This window comes from Miscanthus floridulus, chromosome 17, assembly GCF_019320115.1.
Source record: "Miscanthus floridulus cultivar M001 chromosome 17, ASM1932011v1, whole genome shotgun sequence".
In the NCBI taxonomy this organism is placed as follows: Eukaryota; Viridiplantae; Streptophyta; class Magnoliopsida; order Poales; family Poaceae; genus Miscanthus; species Miscanthus floridulus.
In genome coordinates this window covers 65829279-65846876 of record NC_089596.1, presented here as the reverse complement: position 1 = coordinate 65846876, position 17598 = coordinate 65829279, and the positions used below count along the sequence as shown (strand labels likewise).

At 43.2% G+C, this 17598-nt stretch overlaps 1 protein-coding gene and 1 pseudogene across 1 annotated transcript; both read left to right on the top strand.

Moving 5' to 3' along the window:
• Positions 1-2506: 2506 nt before the first annotated feature.
• Positions 2507-6625, top strand: LOC136517776 (UDP-D-xylose:L-fucose alpha-1,3-D-xylosyltransferase MGP4-like; annotated as a pseudogene).
• A 267-nt stretch (positions 6626-6892) lies between these two features.
• LOC136517778 (uncharacterized) lies at positions 6893-8452 on the top strand. The gene is made up of 4 exons (XM_066511418.1): positions 6893-7039; positions 7139-7307; positions 7730-7802; positions 8084-8452. The coding sequence occupies exons 1-4, from the start codon at positions 7009-7011 to the stop codon at positions 8336-8338; spliced, it is 528 nt and encodes a 175-aa protein (XP_066367515.1). The 5' UTR covers positions 6893-7008; the 3' UTR covers positions 8339-8452.
• Positions 8453-17598: the final 9146 nt, after the last annotated feature.

Genomic DNA, 17598 nt, shown 5'->3' with positions numbered 1-17598 from the left:
CTTTATTTGGTCCGAGATCAGAAGTGTTGGAGAGAGGCCCCTCAAGGGTTGTGGTTTTGCTCCCTATATCATGTATATGATTGAGCAGGTGACAGGGCACACATTCGAGTATGATAAGATTCACAAGGCCCTAAAGATTGTTGCAGATCTGCCTGAGATAGGGTTACCTCTAGCAGGACCAGGAGGAGCAGCAGCAGCACCAGAGGCAGATGCACCTAACAGTGGTGCACCAGCAGGAGCTTCACCTCCACCACATGCTCCTTCATGTTCTACTTCACGCTGTGGCAGTCCTCCCTCATCTATCCGCAGGTTTTTTAGCTCCAAATTTGGGATGTGCCGGGACATCCAGACTCAACAGCAGAAGGAGAGGGAGGCTAGGAGGAAGGATACTCGGACTTTGAAGCAAATTGCTTCTTGGCTTGAGCTTGAGCCTCCTAGGTCTCCAGTATCAGATGAGGCAGCTAGTGAGCCTGAGACTGAGGAGCAGTAGCAGGCTAGATATGATAAAGAGTATACTGAGTTCCTTCAGAGATAGCAGCAGCAGGCACCTGAGCACCCTGACACTCTACCACTTTAGGCTTGTGTGCCTACTCACTCTCAGCCACGTCCTAGTACTATAGATGACTATGCTTCAGATTGGTGGAGTGACCTGACAGGTGGTGGTGGCTACTATGGGTCTGGTGGCTATGACCCGTCTGGTGAGGGTGGTTCTCGTCCAGCTGGTGTTTCACGCTCAGATGATGAGGATGCTAGTAGAGATGATGATGATGATGAGTGATCTCAGCTTACAGTGATAGCTTGTAGCCCCTTTGTCCTTAGTATGTCATTGTTGGACCTTTGTGGTGATAGATGACAAAGGGGGAGAGAGACTGATTAAAGCTTCAGGATAGTTTCATTTGCTTATCTTTGTACCTAAAGATATGTATTGCAGGCTGTAGTTTATTGTTTTTGAGCTTCATTGATGTATCTTGGATTTGAGATAGATTGTATCATGTGAGAGATGAGACTTATGCTTTATCTATGTATCTCGTGAGACATGATCTTTATTTATATATTAGTGGCTTGTGGACTTGAGAAAAATATGTAATGAGTGCTATGTGTGAATTACATGTGTTATATTTATTTTCATAAGGACTATGCATGCTAGAATGAAAATATTTGATGTGCTGCCTTTCTATTTATTCTTGTGTGATATATATTATCATATGCATCACGGTTTCACTTTGTCACACACATATGCATCCCACAGATGCAATGATTTAGGGGAAGTCTCCTATATGTTTTAGTATGTGCAATTGACATTTGAGGTCATTTTGTGAATTCTAATCATAAGCACATATTAAGGGGGAGCCTCTTATAAATCATTGAACCCAAAAAGTTTAAATGGTTATATCCTTGTGTAAGCTTTAATCAAGTTGTCATCAATCACCAAAAAGGGGAAGATTGAAAGTGCATCTAGCCCTTTAGTGGGTTTTGGATGATTGAATGACAACATGATTAAAGGACTAACCCGTTTGCTAAGTGTGTACAGGTAATAGGTTATCTCATAGGTACTTAATGAAAGCCAAAATGATGTGTTGTTGTGTAAACGATCTAGTTCAATCACAAGACAACAATGCAAATGAAATTCATGCAAAGGCTTAATTATTGTGGGATTTCTATGTTCTATGTAAGAGCAAGCTTGTAAGAATTAATTAATGAGACATAAAGGATTGCATATGGATTGGTCTCATATTTGAAGCTTGCTAAATTAAAATGAAAAAGATAACAATACATGAATGGATGATTCAACACAAGATGTGACTTGATGGCTTGAGATGGTGAAGATAGCAAGGAAAGGCTTCGAGGTACTAAGCAAGGGTGAAGGGCAAGCGATGGCTTAGCAGCCGAAGAACCTAGCTAAGGTGAAGAAGAAAATACTTGTATTTAGTTGAGGTACTAATCAAGCTAAGATGCTACTATCTGTTTATCTCCATCCATAAAAGAATGTAACTATAAAACTTGTGCCACACAAACTAATTTAAGTTTGATCAAATTTTAAAAAAAATAGTATTAACATTTGTGTCTTTAATAAAATTTACACTAAAAATATTTTCCATCATTAATCTAATGGTACCTATTTTTTATCATAAATATTTAGTTAAAGTTTAAATTATTTGATTTCTCGAGAACCGATAATATTTTTTACGAAGGTATTTTTTGAGTATTTTTTACGAAGGTATTGATTTGCACAACTAAACCAAGCCAAGGCAGTGCTAACAATACCTATCATTTATATATTTATCATCATTATGATGTGAATAGTATAAAAAATACCATGTCAATGACTTATGTGTCAGTGACATAGTATAAGATACTATTTGTAATAATGGTAAATATGTAAATGTCCGGTGTTACACCCACCGTCACGGCGTTACCGCTCGAGCCCAATCAGCCACGCGCCGTCGGCCGTCGCTCTTTCCCGGCCACGATCCAGATCACCGGTTCACCACCACCGACCAACGCCGCGTGACTACTCTCTCGCACTACTCCACACACCGGTCTCCGGCGTTCGGCAATGTCGCTCCACCAGCGGCCGCACCAGAAGCTGCCGGCAGCGGGCGACTCTCTCACCGTCTCCTCCCCCACCACCGCCACCGCCCCCTCCCGCCCGCACCACCTCCTCACACTCCCCTACCTCTTCTCCCTCCTTGCGGTTCTCCTCTTCGCTGCCCTCCTCCTCCCCTGGGGTCCAGCAGCGCGCCCTCCCTCGCCCCCGTGGCGCTCCTACACCCTCCAGGAGGCCGCCGCCTTCGCCGCCGCAGCGGGAAACGGCACCGTGCTCCTCGCCGCTGTCTCCGGACCGTACCTCCCCTTCCTCTCCAATTGGCTCATCAGCGTCCGTCGCGCCGGCCGCGCGGATCAGGTGCTCGTCATCGCCGAGGACTACGAGACCCTCGACCGCATCAATGCCGCCTGGCCAGGACACGCCGTCCTTGTGCCCCCCGCGCCCGATGCCCAGACCGCCCACAAATTTGGATCCCAGGTGAGGAGGAATCCACCGCTCAAACTGTTTGATGAAATGTCTGTGTCTCCATGCGTAACTGCGGCTATCTTTTTTCCGTCTGTGACTACAGGGTTTCTTCAACTTCACCTCGCGCCGGCCACGGCACCTGCTGCTGATTCTTGAGCTTGGGTACAGCGTCATGTACAACGATGTTGACATGGTGTGGCTTGCCGACCCGTTCCCTTACCTCGTCGAGAATCACGACGTGTACTTCATGGACGATATGACTCCTGTATGTGTGTGTCGTTGCTGCGTTTTCAATTGGGGGTTTGGTTGGAAGATAGCTTACTGGGGAAGTGTGGATTGCATTGCAGGTGAAACCACTTGATCATTCACATGAGCTGCCACCACCCGGGAAGAAAGGGCGGACTTATATTTGCAGCTGCATGATTTTCCTCAGGCCAACTGCAGGTGCCAAGCTCCTGTTAAGGAAGTGGATCGAGGAGCTTAAGGGAGCAGCCTTGGTCGAAGCAGAGGAAGTCAAATGATCAGCCAGCATTCAACTGGGCTTTGAACAAGACTGCCGGGCAGGTTTGTTTCTCCTAGATTTCTTCTCTTACAATGCAAGGAGACATGCCAAAGAACATCCTAGCACCATAGACTGTGACACACCTTAGGGTAATAGATCTTAGTTATCAACTTTTGATTGAACAAATTAGTGGTTTGCTTTAGTTGTGCGGTTAATTTTTATATTCATAATGCTAAATGAAAGATCAAAACACACATTGCCTGTGATGGGGATGTTTCAGCACCATTGGGGTGCCGGGGCAGGGCTTATCTGTGAACTAGTATGTAGCGGTGTAGCCTAATGGTCACTGGAGCCTTAATTGCACCTTAGGTCCTGAGTTTGACTCCTCGTGGGAGCACCCCTCATCGTCTGCTCCTAAGCTATACGTGTAACCACATGGCCTCAAGCATGTGTCCTGGGCACTCAGTGGCACGTCCAGGGCAGCTGGCCTTCGGGTTGTTTCTTGGCCTGCACACAGAGAAGTTTCTTAATCCAATGCCACAGGGAGCGCTCTTTTCCCGCAGGTTGAGTTTTTTTTTTTTTAAAAAAAAACTGTGAACTTCACTGTTTGGAGCCGATTTGGGATGTGGAGGTTAACGCGCAACCCGTCGCAACTTCAGGTAGCGCGCGACCCCTCTCCCTATCATCTTCCCCGCCTCCCTCGTGTGCCTCTCCTCTGTTCCACCATCGGCGGTTGGCGGCTCCTGCTACCTCACTGCCCCTCCCGCCTCTCGTCTCCTCGACCCTGCCCTCCCTAATCACAGGTTCACCAGCAACCACTCGCCCTGCGCCGCCCCCACCGCCAGCCCTGCCCACTGCCCTCCCATCGCCCGTGGCTCCAGCAGCGACCTCGCTACACCGTGAGGCCGCAGCCCACTGTCGTACCGTGGCTGCCTCCCCCGATCCCCTTCTAGAGTCGCCGGTGATTGGGAACCCTAACCCAGGACCCTTCTTCTCCGGCAGTGGCGCATGGAGGGATCGCGCGAGTGTGCAAACACGTAACTCATCGTGCATTTGAGTTTGCGATTTATGATCTAGCATAACCAGCCTACTTTGATATTAGGTTGTGCCGTTGCGCAGGATGAGTGAATGATATGAGCTTAATTGATCCATTCTAGTCTTAAATGCATATGACCTTGCTCTGTTGTTTGTTTATGAACAGAAGGAAATTGAAACCATTGTTTTCACCTTGAACTAATGTGAAAGACTTGTTGAGCCTAATTTTGAAACAATACAAACTACATGCCAAATTTCCCAGAACATTCTTACAAAGTACACATATTTTTTTTCTTTTAAAAACAATTAGTTTTTGACTATTTGGCACAGCACTTTATGATTTTCAAAGTTTCTGTAATGGTAAGTGCATTTGTGGATATAGATCTCCCTCTACAACATGGGCATTCATTTTTGTTTCTATGTGCCTGTATTTTCTGGGTGGCTCCACATGTCCTCGTGCTATTATGTACGGGCAAGGTGGACTTGTGACTTGTAACATTACATTTGTGCCTTGTAAATAATATGAAACCATCTAGATTTTTACAGTATATGCATCCACATTTTATTTGTCATTCTTAACAACACCTGCACATTTCCCCTGAATATAGTGACTTTTCTTTGCAATTGGTTGATATTTCCTTAGGTCTAAAATAATTAATGGACTTTGGTGAGGCCTGTTGCATCTCTGTTCGTCTGTCCCAGATCTCAGTATCAAGTAGATATATTGTATTTAAATACGATTAGATAACCCTTAACGCTACAATGGAGTAACTGGATCATCATGACATTAGTTTTAGGCTTCTACTTCCACTGTTTTCCATATGGATGCATTATGTTTTTCAGAATTTATGTAGTCAAGTTTCTAAAACTTTGACTACTAATATATACCAAAAAAAAGTTTCACATGGAAATCTGAACAGTGGATATAGTTAAAAATGTTTCACTGTAATATTTTTGTATTTTATTATATTCTGTACATGCATATGGAAAATAATGTTTAACAAGCTACAAGCTTTATTAAGATTATTTGACTGTCTGTAAACATTGGGAATAGCTTCTAAGGTACTGGTATTTCATAGTGTCTCTTTAAATGTCTGACAGTAAAATGATGTATGTCTTCTGGCAACAACCTTGCTGCATTCTAGTTCTCGTTTTTAGATTAATTTTTGTTTCTGAAAGTATATTAATGCATGTCCTTTGGATACTAAATGAATAGTACATAACAATCTGACATATAGCTCATGGTTCCTTTCTGTTCCTTTTTCATGTGGTTAGGATCTTTCCTTCAACGATAGTGTCCTTTATAAAACTATTTATTAACAGAAGATATGCTTGCAGGTTGATGTTTACCTCCTGCCTCAGTCTGCATTTCCAACCGGAGGCCTATATTTCAAGAATAAAACATGGGTCAAGCAGACGAAGGGCAAGCATATCATTATACATAATAACTACATCACAGGGTTTGAGAAGAAGATAAAACGGTTCCGTGATCATGGGCTGTGGTTGGTAGCATGAGCACAGTGATGAGTCACCAGCTTGGCAGAATCTGAGCATGCTATCAAGGCTGAAGCACAGCTCTTCTTGCTGCAGCATCACAATTTTGTAACTGGTATTTGACTCTTGAAGCCAGTATCTACCTAACCAAACGGTGGATAATGTCCGGCTCACCACACAAGATGCAGCAGCCAAAGATCAAATCCATATGCAGAAGATATTATCTGCCAACATCTTGTTTTCGCTGTATGTCAAGCGCTTGTAGAGGTATCCTTTACCATGAGGCCATGATGATTATTTTTTCGATTGTATTTGTTCTTACTGAAAATGGTGTGTTTGAGAACAGCAAGATCTTAGGGTCTGGCAGAACAGACCCTTGGTTAGTACATTGGCTGATTCACGTATTGTATAGCATAGAGTTTGTTAGCCTGTATCGTCATTGCTGAAAGTAAGTTATACCTTTTGGCTTTATAGGGGTTGAGTGAATGTTATTGCAGCAATGAATTGGGACTGAAGCTTTAGTCTTTATCTGCGCAATATCGACCTCTTTGTATGCTTTGACTGTTGTTTATTTATTTATTTATTTTTGGTGCAAGCTTGTGCGTGTGTGGGGTGGGGGTTGAAGGAAATCTAGTTTCCTTGCCAATCCCAGAAATGTTTGCTGATGGTGTACGTATGGCATGTGCTAGCTAGGGAATCTATGCTTGCGTTGGGCCAGAGTCACTGCCGTTCTTGTGTGAGATCTCTTCTTGTGTTGTGCCCTTTCCTTCGTTGATTGATGATGCGTACCTGACTTTGCGTCCAGCCGGAGCGATGCCGTTGCCTTTGTCTCACACAAGGCACGTCACTGCGGCTCCCCTCCCTATACACACATATATATCCTCGCGGCCGTGCCTGCATGTGCACGCACGGCAAACTACTTCTCCAACTGTGAATTGTGGTAACAAGAATTCGTCGGGACTCCATGGGCCAAGGAGCTGCCAAGGCGAAGCAAGGTATGGCAAAACACACGCAGTCCATACACAACCGATTCACCATGGAAATGCCGTACGCATTGCGAATGAAAAAAACTGGTGGCTCTGAATGGCATGCAGGGGGTGAGGAGGCAGTGCAGAAGACCCCCGAGAAGAAGGACGCGAAGAAAGCGCACAAATCCAGCGATGCAAACGAGCTCATCGAATTCATGAGGAAGAACTACGACGCCAAAGTGAAGCATGTGACGGAGTTCGATGAGTTCTACCACGCCATTTACGAGCTTATCGAGTAAGTTTTGATATACGTCTTGGACTCTTAATTACTGGACAGAAATTGTGTATTGTCGTTGCTCCCTTTGTTTGTGCACGTGATGCAGTTTTATTACATTTTAGCTACATGTGCGTGGTTAGCTGATTATTTGAGTAATGCTAATTCTCGTAATGATTCTTAAGCATGCCCTGAATCTAGATTATAAGCAGTTATGGATCATTCGTAGAAGATGATAGCACATGGAGTCATTCATTGTTTGGATCATCGGGTGTTCAAAAAATGGTGCAATCAAATACTATTGCATACTCGTCTGTTCCAAATTATAAGTCACTTTAACTTTATTTTTTGTTTGTAGCTGACTTATAATTTAAAACAGAGGGAGTACGTAATAATAATACCATCGCTCTTACGCATTCTCTCTCTCTTACACTCCTCTTCAGAAAATTTTGCGAGGAGAAAGGGCAGTTGCAGTACAGGATACCACCAAAAGAGGAGCTCAGGGAAAAGTACGAGGTGAGGGGTGATTCTTTTGTGCCAATGTGAAATATCCTTAGGTTTCTTCTGTACAATTACAAGTATCTCCCTTTTTCGACTGCTCCAATAATACCAGTGGCTTCCTACATTAGCTCAGAGCATAATCAATTTTGTTTTTTTTCGCGGAATCCTTTCCTTTGCAATCGAAACCCGAGAAACTCGTTGTCGACTTGCTTGTCGTGTCCAAGCAAATAGCAGCGCCGTACAGTAGTAGAGCGGACTTCTCATTCATTTTCCTCCGTGTTTTCCCCCAAACGCAGAAGTTCCACAGGGGAAGTGGGACGAACGTGAAAGCGCAGGAATTCGAGAACATCGCCAAGGCGATCCTCAAGATAGACAGCTTCACCTTCGGCAAGGCCGCCGTCGACATCCTCGTCGTCCTCTTCGGCGTGCCGGTGTGCGCGCTCCTCACCAAGAGGTTCGTCCCGGGCCTCAAGGCCATCTCCGACGACATCGTCATCCCGGCGGCCACCTCCGGAGCCGTCTTCTACCTCGCCAAGTCCAATAAGCTCTAATGTAACGCGACCGGCAGACCCAAGGAAATTGTGTATAACTATGTTCATCACTTTCCAGGAAGCAACAGGGTGGTACATGTATTTTACCGGAATAAATGTCAATGTGTTGTGACCTGCTTGGCTTGAATTGCGTCCAGAATTTAAAAAAGATTTTTAAAAAGTGTTAATTAGATCATGCCATTATAATTGTTCGGTCTGTGAGAATTACAACTTTTTCGTTATTTCGTTAATCCTAATGTATGATACCCTTTATAATGTTGTCCACTCTACTCCTTCCATCCTGGAATATAATGGATCCAGAGTTTAAAATTTGTACTAAAATAAAAGGTATTCCGTATCCTCCACCTCCCCTCTTCTTTGTCTTTTTTTTTGATAGAAAATATGGATATTTATTTTAAACTTGACATCACACAAAACAGCCAACCAATAACCAAGGAAAATAACAACTTGACTACATCATCCTAATTAGTGAGGGACAAGGTGATCTTTTGCCAGGCTTCTTATATTGTCCGAAAATCGCTTGAGCACCTTATATTTCAGGAAGAAGGAAGTATTTAACATATTTAAGAGTCGTTAGGGGAGAAAATCAATGTTTAGTACTCCATCTGTCCTGAAATATTAGGGATCCAGTTTTGTCTAGTCAAATTATAATAACTTTGACTGAATTTATAGAAAAGAAGAAAAATGCGTAGGACTTCAAACGACGAGCTTAACTAGATACATTATGAGAAATATTTTCTTTTATCATATACCTCTTGGATGTGATAGATGTTAATACCCTTCTTTATAAATTTGGTCGAAGTTACTATAATTTGACTTAAAACAAAACTAGATCCATGGAAGAAAAGTAGGCCAGTTAGTTATAAATGGCATACTGCAGAGGTGTTGTTCTTCAAGAGACATTTCTTGAGAAATCACGTGTACCAAGAGAACTTTCTCAAAGGTAATCTCCTCAGCTGACATCGAGCTCTAACTTATCACAATAAATTTTTAGTATGTTCAAGCATTCTCGATAGACTAACGAAATTCATAGGATTTTAAAGAACAAATCAATAACCCCTTCACCGGTTGAAGTACAAGATACTATTATTGCCAACAAGACAATTAGACAACTAATTCGTAATCCCAATGACCCAATTGCAGGAGCTGATCTTTTAACTCCTTATCATCATGGAGGAAAAATCGGACTACTTGGAGGCACAGAAATAAGTAAAACATTACTCATCATAGAATCAATAACACTTCTAAAGATCCGGTTTGATGCATGTGTTCTCAGTCAAAAATTTGGAGAGGGGATTACCTTAGCCATCGATACCAAACTCTGATCAAACTAAAACGAAAAGCTAGCCAACTCAAGTTTTTTTCTTTGCCGTTATCAACAGAAAGAACAAATTCGTGAGGGATTGAATGTCCATGCAGGAGTATTGGCTTTGGCAAACAAGTCTAAGCACCTCCATCTCTATGGGGAATTTGATGCTAGACCTGTGTAGCGGGGGCTAATTCGATGCAGGACAACACTGAGTGATGACACAAACAATTCCACAGCTTGCAATGAACAATGACGGTTAGCCTTGCATGACAGCGGTTGGCTCGGTGTGGGACATCATTAGCAACGCTGGCGCAAGCGGTGACAATGCCTTTTTTATTTATTGACTTTTGTCGTTCGATGATGGTGACATAGTGTGGCAACCTACTAGTTGTGGTATGTGGCTTGTAGAGTGGCAAGATGTGTAGTAATGGCAAGATGGTGTTGTGTAGCATGTGAGATCCTTTTCTTTCTTTCTTTTTGAAACCCTTTTCTAATTGGTTGTTGTGTTGTTGATAGTTGCTTTCACTTGTGGTAGTTCTTTAGCTTTGATGCTTTGTCGTGCTTGTTGATACGTTGTATCCCTCATGCTAAGTTTATTCTTGTTTTTTAATACTATAATTGACAGCTTCTCTGTTGGATTTGTTTAACAAATAAGAAAATTTGATTGGGAAAGAGATCCAACCCCAATTTTGATTATCCAAGATGCCAATTGCCCATTAAATCCAAAATGACGACAAGTAAATAAAGTGACCAATACCCGCGTCACCGATTTCAATGCCAGGCTCGTCGGAACAACTGGGTGCCCTTGTTCTCTTTTTTTTTTTCCTTTTTATTATATTTCTTCATTTCTACTCCGGATAGGCTGTTATGTTAGTTTCACTTTTAGTTTTTCTTTCTTATATTTTTTTCTTTTTCTTTTTCTTTTCTTTTCTTTTTCTCTCATTTGTTGACATAGTAGTTATGTGATGTTTTTATTTACTTGCCTCTATTACGTAGCGTTTCTATTTTATGGTTTTTATTTTCCTTGTCTTTTGTCTATCTATTATTTTTGTTCAATCTTTTATTAGTTATTTTATATTTAAGTTAATTATTAATTTCTATATATTCATAGCATTAGTTATTTCTCTTTTTTCTTCTTTTTATTAATTTTTTTATGTTTTCATCTTTATTTTATGTATTCATTTTATTTGTTTTCATGTTTTATTATTTTGCGTCATTCTTTCTTTTCTTCTATTTTTTCTTCTTCTCATTTCTTTTTATGTTTCATGTTTCATTTTATTTTTTCTCTTTTTTCACTCTAGTGTTTTTCCTTCTTTGTTATTTTACTCTAATTAATTACTTTAATATAATTTTACTTTTTTACTTTCTATATTATACGAGATACACGTGACATTTATGTTGTATACATGTGATGTTCTATAATGGATTTTGTGATGTACACATAGTATACATATGATGCTCTATTATATATTTTTGTGATATTCACGTAGTATACATATGATGTTCTATGATGCAACTTGTGATGTTCTATGATGAATGTTGTGATGTTCACGTAGCTTACATGTGATGTTCTATATTGTATTTTGTAATGTTCACGTAATATATATGTGATATTAGACACATGTGATGCTTGTTCAAAACATATGCAAATGCTTACGTAAGTATTTCTCTTTTTTTACAAACGAGCTTGCTTTCCGAATCGTTATTTTTTAGAGCATGCATGCATGTAGAGGAGGAGATCCCAATAAAGCAATAACACAATTAAATGGGCTACATGTGTGTACTATATTTGAGCCCATTATTATATTCTAGTCCAATATCACCTATCAGCACGGAGGAAAAAATATAGTACAGAGGGAAAAAACTATCGGCGCGAGAGTATGGTCCGAACGACCGGACCAGACCTTAATGTATACATGTGATGTTCATTTATTATACATATGATATTTACGTAGTATACATGTGATGTTCTATGATGTTTTTTATGATGTTCACGTAGTATACATGTGATGTTCTATAATTTATTTTACGGTGTTCACGTAGTATATAGTGATGTTCTATGATATTTATTGTGATGTTAACATAGTATACATGTGATGTTCTATAATTTATTTTGTAATATTCACGTAGTATACGTGATGTTCTATGATGTTTTTTTTATGTTCACGTTGTATACATGTGATGTTCTATAATTTATTTTGTGATGTTCACGTAGTATGCATGTGACGTTCATATAGTATACATGTGATGTTCTATATATTTTTGTGATATTTACGTAGTATACACATGATGTTCCATGTATTTTAGGATGTTCATATAGTACAAATACGTGTTCCAAGCTTATCTTTGAGTTCCCATGAAATGTTCTATGGTACATTTTAGATTGTTTAAAAAAATATCCATGCGATAATCATTTTTATTTTCCTCTATTATGTGGATTTCTTCTTTCCCTTTGTGATTTGTTCTATGCTTTTTGTTATTTTTCAATGATGTTATTTATTTATCTATTTTCTATATATTTCATAGGTTTTATTTTGATTTTCATGAATGTTATAATACCAATTGCATTAATATATATAATTTGTTCTCTAGATCAGGAGTACTATTCCTCTAAACTGAGAATATTTTTTCTTATAAAGACGGAACATTGTTTCCTGAATCAAGAACACCATCTCTACTCAATAAAAAATATTTTGTCGTTACGGGATACATGTTCATTAACAAAACTTTATCTAAATGTATCCATGTAAGATCTTGTTTTAAAGGATTTATCGCAAAAAATACGATGGTATAATCGAAATATTATTTGAACGCTCAATTTAGCAGCTAACGCTTTTTTTAGTTCAGTTAACGTGGTGGTGATATGTTTACTTTCTCATCTCTGTGTGCTTCTCGAGGCAGTACGTGAGCTAAGAGTGTTGCGTGGGGCTACGTGCAGGGAGCAATGGCCAATGGCCTCTTGAGCGCGTGTTCAGTTCCCGCCTCAACTTTTAAAAAAGTGCTATAGTATCCATCACATCGAATTTTGCGATACGTGCATGAAACATTAAATATAGATGAAAAAAAACTAATTATACAGTTTGGTTGGAAATTGCGAGACGAACGTTTTGGGCCTAATTAGTCCACGATTGAACACTATTTGCCAAATTAAAATGAAAGTGCTACAGTAGCCCAAATTCCAAAGTTTGGGCAACTAAAACACTCTTGAGTCATGAATCGAAATGCATGGCGATACACAGTTCTACGAGCCATCAGTAGTACTGTACTAGTACAATTCAGGGTGGCAGCGAGGCAGTAGTGGCACCAGGTGATGCAGTACATTCATGCGTCCAAAGGGAAAAAAACCCACATGCAGTACGATTTATCTCCTACGAAAACAGTGGATTTCGGACTGCTTTTGCCAAAAGCAGCAAGTTACGTCCCGTCGTCCGCTAGCAGTCAGATGCGGTGGCGCGAGGGAAACAGTTCGGGGGCGCGCACGGGAATCAATTCGGCAGCTGCCTTCCGTCCGGCCGCTCGAACCTAGGAGCGCCCGACGCACAAAGTGGAGATAAAAGAAAAAAAAGACCAGGACTGCCGCCAGGCGCCAGGTTGCGCTGCGCTCGCCGCATGGATCCGAATCGCCACTCCCCATTAGCGAATATCATAGTCGCTCCTCCTCTGTGCTCGCCTCCTGCTGATATCATATCCATCCATTCCAATCCTCCTCTCCCGCTCCGCCTCCCTCTTCGTCCTCTCCCTCTCGCAGCCGTCCTCATCTCGTCCCCCTAAGAATCCGGACGTGGATTGTCCCCTCCTTTTCTGGTAAGCACTCGCTACCTGCCCGGATGGATTGCTAGTTTTGTTCGGTGGATTCTTTTCTTTGTTGCGAGTTCCTATATTCACATCTCTACAAGTCTACATAGCTCGCTGCGGATTCGCTTGCAGTTAGCGACAGAAGTGTTTTGGGTTTTAGCTGTCCCGGATATAATAAACTCAGTGTTTTCTTCATTTATTCCGAAGCTTTAGTAATTTTCTCTTAAATATGCCTCCTAGAAGAGAGATTGGGAAAGAGGTCTCACTTATTGATGGCAGCATAAGCTTTCCTTAAAAAAAAGGTATAATAGTTAATTGAGATAAATGTGTCTTTGAATCTGTATATCACACCGTAAATCTAGAGACAAGTTCACAAGGCTAAGACAAGTCCACAGTAACTAATACAAGTTGCAGTATGCTGTCAATTGAAGGAAGCGTTGTTCTTCTTCTCCTATCTAACTTCTCAAGTTTTGCTCCATATGCTCATCTTGTACTACTCTATTTGCTATCTACTTTGTTTTCCCCCTTCCTTTACTAACCCCTAATTTCTGTTTACTACTCTGTAGGACATTTACATCTTTAAGCTCAAAGAAGAGGAAGGATTATGAAAATGGCACACTTGATCACTAAGGGGCTATTTGGTTCCTGCAGGAACTCCTAAAATTCCTGTCACATCGAATGTTTGGACACATGCATGAAGTATTAAATATAGACTAATTACGAAACTAATTGCATAACTTGCGACTAATTTGCGAGACGAATCTTTTAAGCCTAATTAGTCCATGATTTGACAATGTTGTGCTACAGTAAACATATGCTAATGATAGATTAATTAGGTTTAAAAAATTCGTCTCGGAAATTAGCCTCCATCTATGTAATTGATTTTGTAATTAATTTATATTTAATGCTCCTTATTAGTATCTAAACATTTGATGTGGCATGAATTTTAGGAGCGACTAAAGAACCAAACACCCCTAACTGTAGTTTCAGTACATCTCCTACTGTTCAGACATTCTCCAGTTCTCCTAATTATTGCTGCAGTGTTGGCCAACTACAGAACTCAAAATCTTCAAATCTGTCCCTCAAATCTTGTTCCAGGAGACAAAAGAAGCCATATGTTACTTGTGCTAGTGCTGCTGTACAAGGGCAGACACAAACACCTCTTACCGGTAGCCAGCAAGCTTATGAGCATTCATCCTCCAAACCTAAAAAAGTAATGGTTATTGGTGGAGATGGATACTGTGGGTGGGCAACAGGTCTTCATCTCTCAAACAAAGGTTATGAGGTTGCTATCGTTGATAATCTTGTTTGCCGTCTTTTTTATCACCAACTTGGTCTTGATTCCCTTACCCCGATAACTTCCATCCAAAATCGTGTCCTTAGATGGAAGTCTCTCGCTGGTAAGACAATTCAGCTCTTTATTGGTGACATATGTGATTTTGAATTCCTCTCGGAAGCCTTCAAGTCTTTTGAGCCGGATGCTGCTGTTCACTTTGGTGAGCAAAGATCCGCACCTTACTCTATGATTGATCGTTCGCGAGCAGTCTACACACATCATAATAATGTCATTGGGACACTTAATGTCTTGTTTGCCATGAAGGAATACAGTGAAGAGTGCCATCTAGTTAAGCTAGGAACTACGGGTGAGTATGGAACACCAAACATTGACATTGAAGAGGGGTTTATTGTAAAGTAATCTACTGCTCTCCCCTGTACGCGCGGCATGAGCAGACGTCGAAAGTGCTCCCCTGCTGCTGCACTGTAGCCGTGGCAGGAGCAGGCGCCAAAAAGCTCCCCTGCCGCACTGTAGCCACAGCAGGGACATGCGTCAAAGTCAACCTTGCTATCACATCTAGTCACTGTAGCAGCCTGACAGCCTGACATGTCTGTGTACTAGGATTAGATGGGTAGAGTTGTATATATAGCTTCGCACTACAACTCAGTGAAGTGAGCGAGGTTAGTTTTATCATCTCCTCTGCAGAGTTTCGACCAACGCTGGTGCTTGTGCTGTGTGTGTGCGCTTTGTTCTCCCTCCCTCTTCTAGCTAAAGCCATAGTGTGTGTGCGAGAACGCCGATGACCGGTCGGCTTACCCGTGTGGGAGATCCCGAGCCCAACAAGTGGTATCGGAGCTGTACAAGCGCCGTCGCCGGACTAATCGCTGGAGATGATGGACGGTTTGGAGATGAGCGATAGCAGCGGCGCTGTTGTGGCTGCCCAGCCACGACAGGAGGTCGTCGTGCGCACGGTACGGGAGGTCAGCGGCACCAGTTGGCCGACGCTGACTCGCACCAATTATGACAAGTGGGCGGTGACCATGAAGGTCAAGCTCAGAGCCCGACGGCTCTGGAATGCCATTGATAAGGGCACCGACAACCAAAGAAGACGACATGTCAGCGTTGGAGGCTATCCACGATGTTGTGCCAGCGGAGTACAGGGAGCCGTTGGGGGCGAAGAACTCTGCTAAGGAGGCGTGGGAGGCCATTGTAGCGATGCGCGTCGGCTCCGACCGCGCAAAGAAGGCGATGGCCCAGCTGCTGAAGCAGGAGTACGCCACCCTCAAGTTCAAGGATGGTGAGTCGGTGGAGGACTTCTCCCTCCGCCTGCAGTCGCTCATCAGCAAGCTGAGCAGCCACGGCATCACCATAGACGAAGAAGAGGCAGTCTGCAAGTACCTCCACTTAGTGCCGATGAAGTATATCCAGATCGCTCTCTTCATAGAGACGATGCTGAACTTGTCCACCCTCACCATGGAGGATGTGACAGGCTGTCTGTGGGCGGTGGATGAGCACATGGAGCGGGCCACAACAACGACGGGCATCGGCAAGTTGCTGCTGACAGAGGAGGAGTGGGCTGCCTGGATGAAGGAGAAGAAGTCTGGGAAAGCCTCCTCTAGCCACGGTGGCGATGGCAAGCGCTGAGAGAAGGCTTCTTCGGAGAAGAAGAAGAAGAAGAAGGTCGACCCCAACGACTATCGGCGTTGCGTGAAGACGGGCCATTAGGCAAAGGAGTGCCCAAATCTCAAGCAGGAGAAGAAGACCGAGGCTCATTTAGTGCAGGCTATGAGGATGATGAGGCCACTCTCCTGCTAGCGATGTTCTGTGCACTACACGATGTTGATGCCAAGGAGAAGGGAGAGGTGATGGCGGTGGAAGGGCACGACAAGGCTCTAAAGGCTATCAACCTCGACGAACCGCGCACCCAAGTTCACCTCGGACGTGTGGGCGACGAGCAGGAGCAACGGTAGTACCTGGACTCCGGCGCCAGCAGTCACATGAAGGGCTCTAAGGAAGCCTTCTCCGAGCTCGACGGCAACGTGACCGACACGGTGAAGTTCGGTGACGGCTCAAGGGTGGCGATCTGAGGGCGCGACACCATCATCTTTAGGTGTCAGAATGGCGAGCACCGTGCGCTGACGGATATATATATTACATCCCGCAGCTATGTTCAAGCATCATCAGCATTGGCTAGCTGGATGAGCGCAGCAGCGAGGTACTGATCAAGGACGGTGTCCTCAGGATCAGGGACCGGGAGCAGCACCTTCTAGCCAAGGTGAAGAGGACCCAAAACCAGCTATACCTGCTCGACTTGAAGGTGGAGCAGTCGGTGTGCCTAGCAGCATGGCACACCGAGCAGCCATGGTTGTGGCATGTTCAGTTCGGCCATCTCAGCTTTGACGCGCTCAGTCGGCTGGAGAAGATGGTCCGAGGGCTACCCCACATCAAGCACGCAGGCGAGCTGTGTGATAGCTGCCTAGCCGAGAAGCAGAGGAGGCTGCCGTTCCCAAAGGCGGCCAAGTATCGCATGGCGGACGCTCTCAAGCTCGTCCACGACGATCTCTGTGGGCCAATCACGCCTGCCACAAACGGTGGTCGACGGTACTTTCTCCTGCTCATGGATGATTACCGTCGCTATATGTGGCTGCAACTCCTGACGAGCAAGGATGAGGCGGCGGAGACGATCAAGAAGTTCAAGGCGCGCACGGAGGCGGAGAGCGGCAAGAAGCTGCGCGTGCTACGGACTGATCATGGTGGCGAATTCACTTCGATGGAGTTCGCTGCGTACTGCACGGATCAAGGTGTGGTGTGACACCACACCACGCCGTACTCACCATAGCAGAATGGCATGGTGGAGCGGTGGAACCAGACGGCGGTCGA

Excerpts from the sequence above, each read along its gene's own strand:
- LOC136517778 (XM_066511418.1), top strand. The coding sequence starts at position 7,009 with ATGGGCCAAGGAGCTGCCAAGGCGAAGCAAG. Across the intron at positions 7,040-7,138 it reads AGCTGCCAAGGCGAAGCAAG|GGGGTGAGGAGGCAGTGCAG; the intron begins GTATGGCAAAAC and ends AATGGCATGCAG. Across the intron at positions 7,308-7,729 it reads GCCATTTACGAGCTTATCGA|AAAATTTTGCGAGGAGAAAG; the intron begins GTAAGTTTTGAT and ends ACTCCTCTTCAG.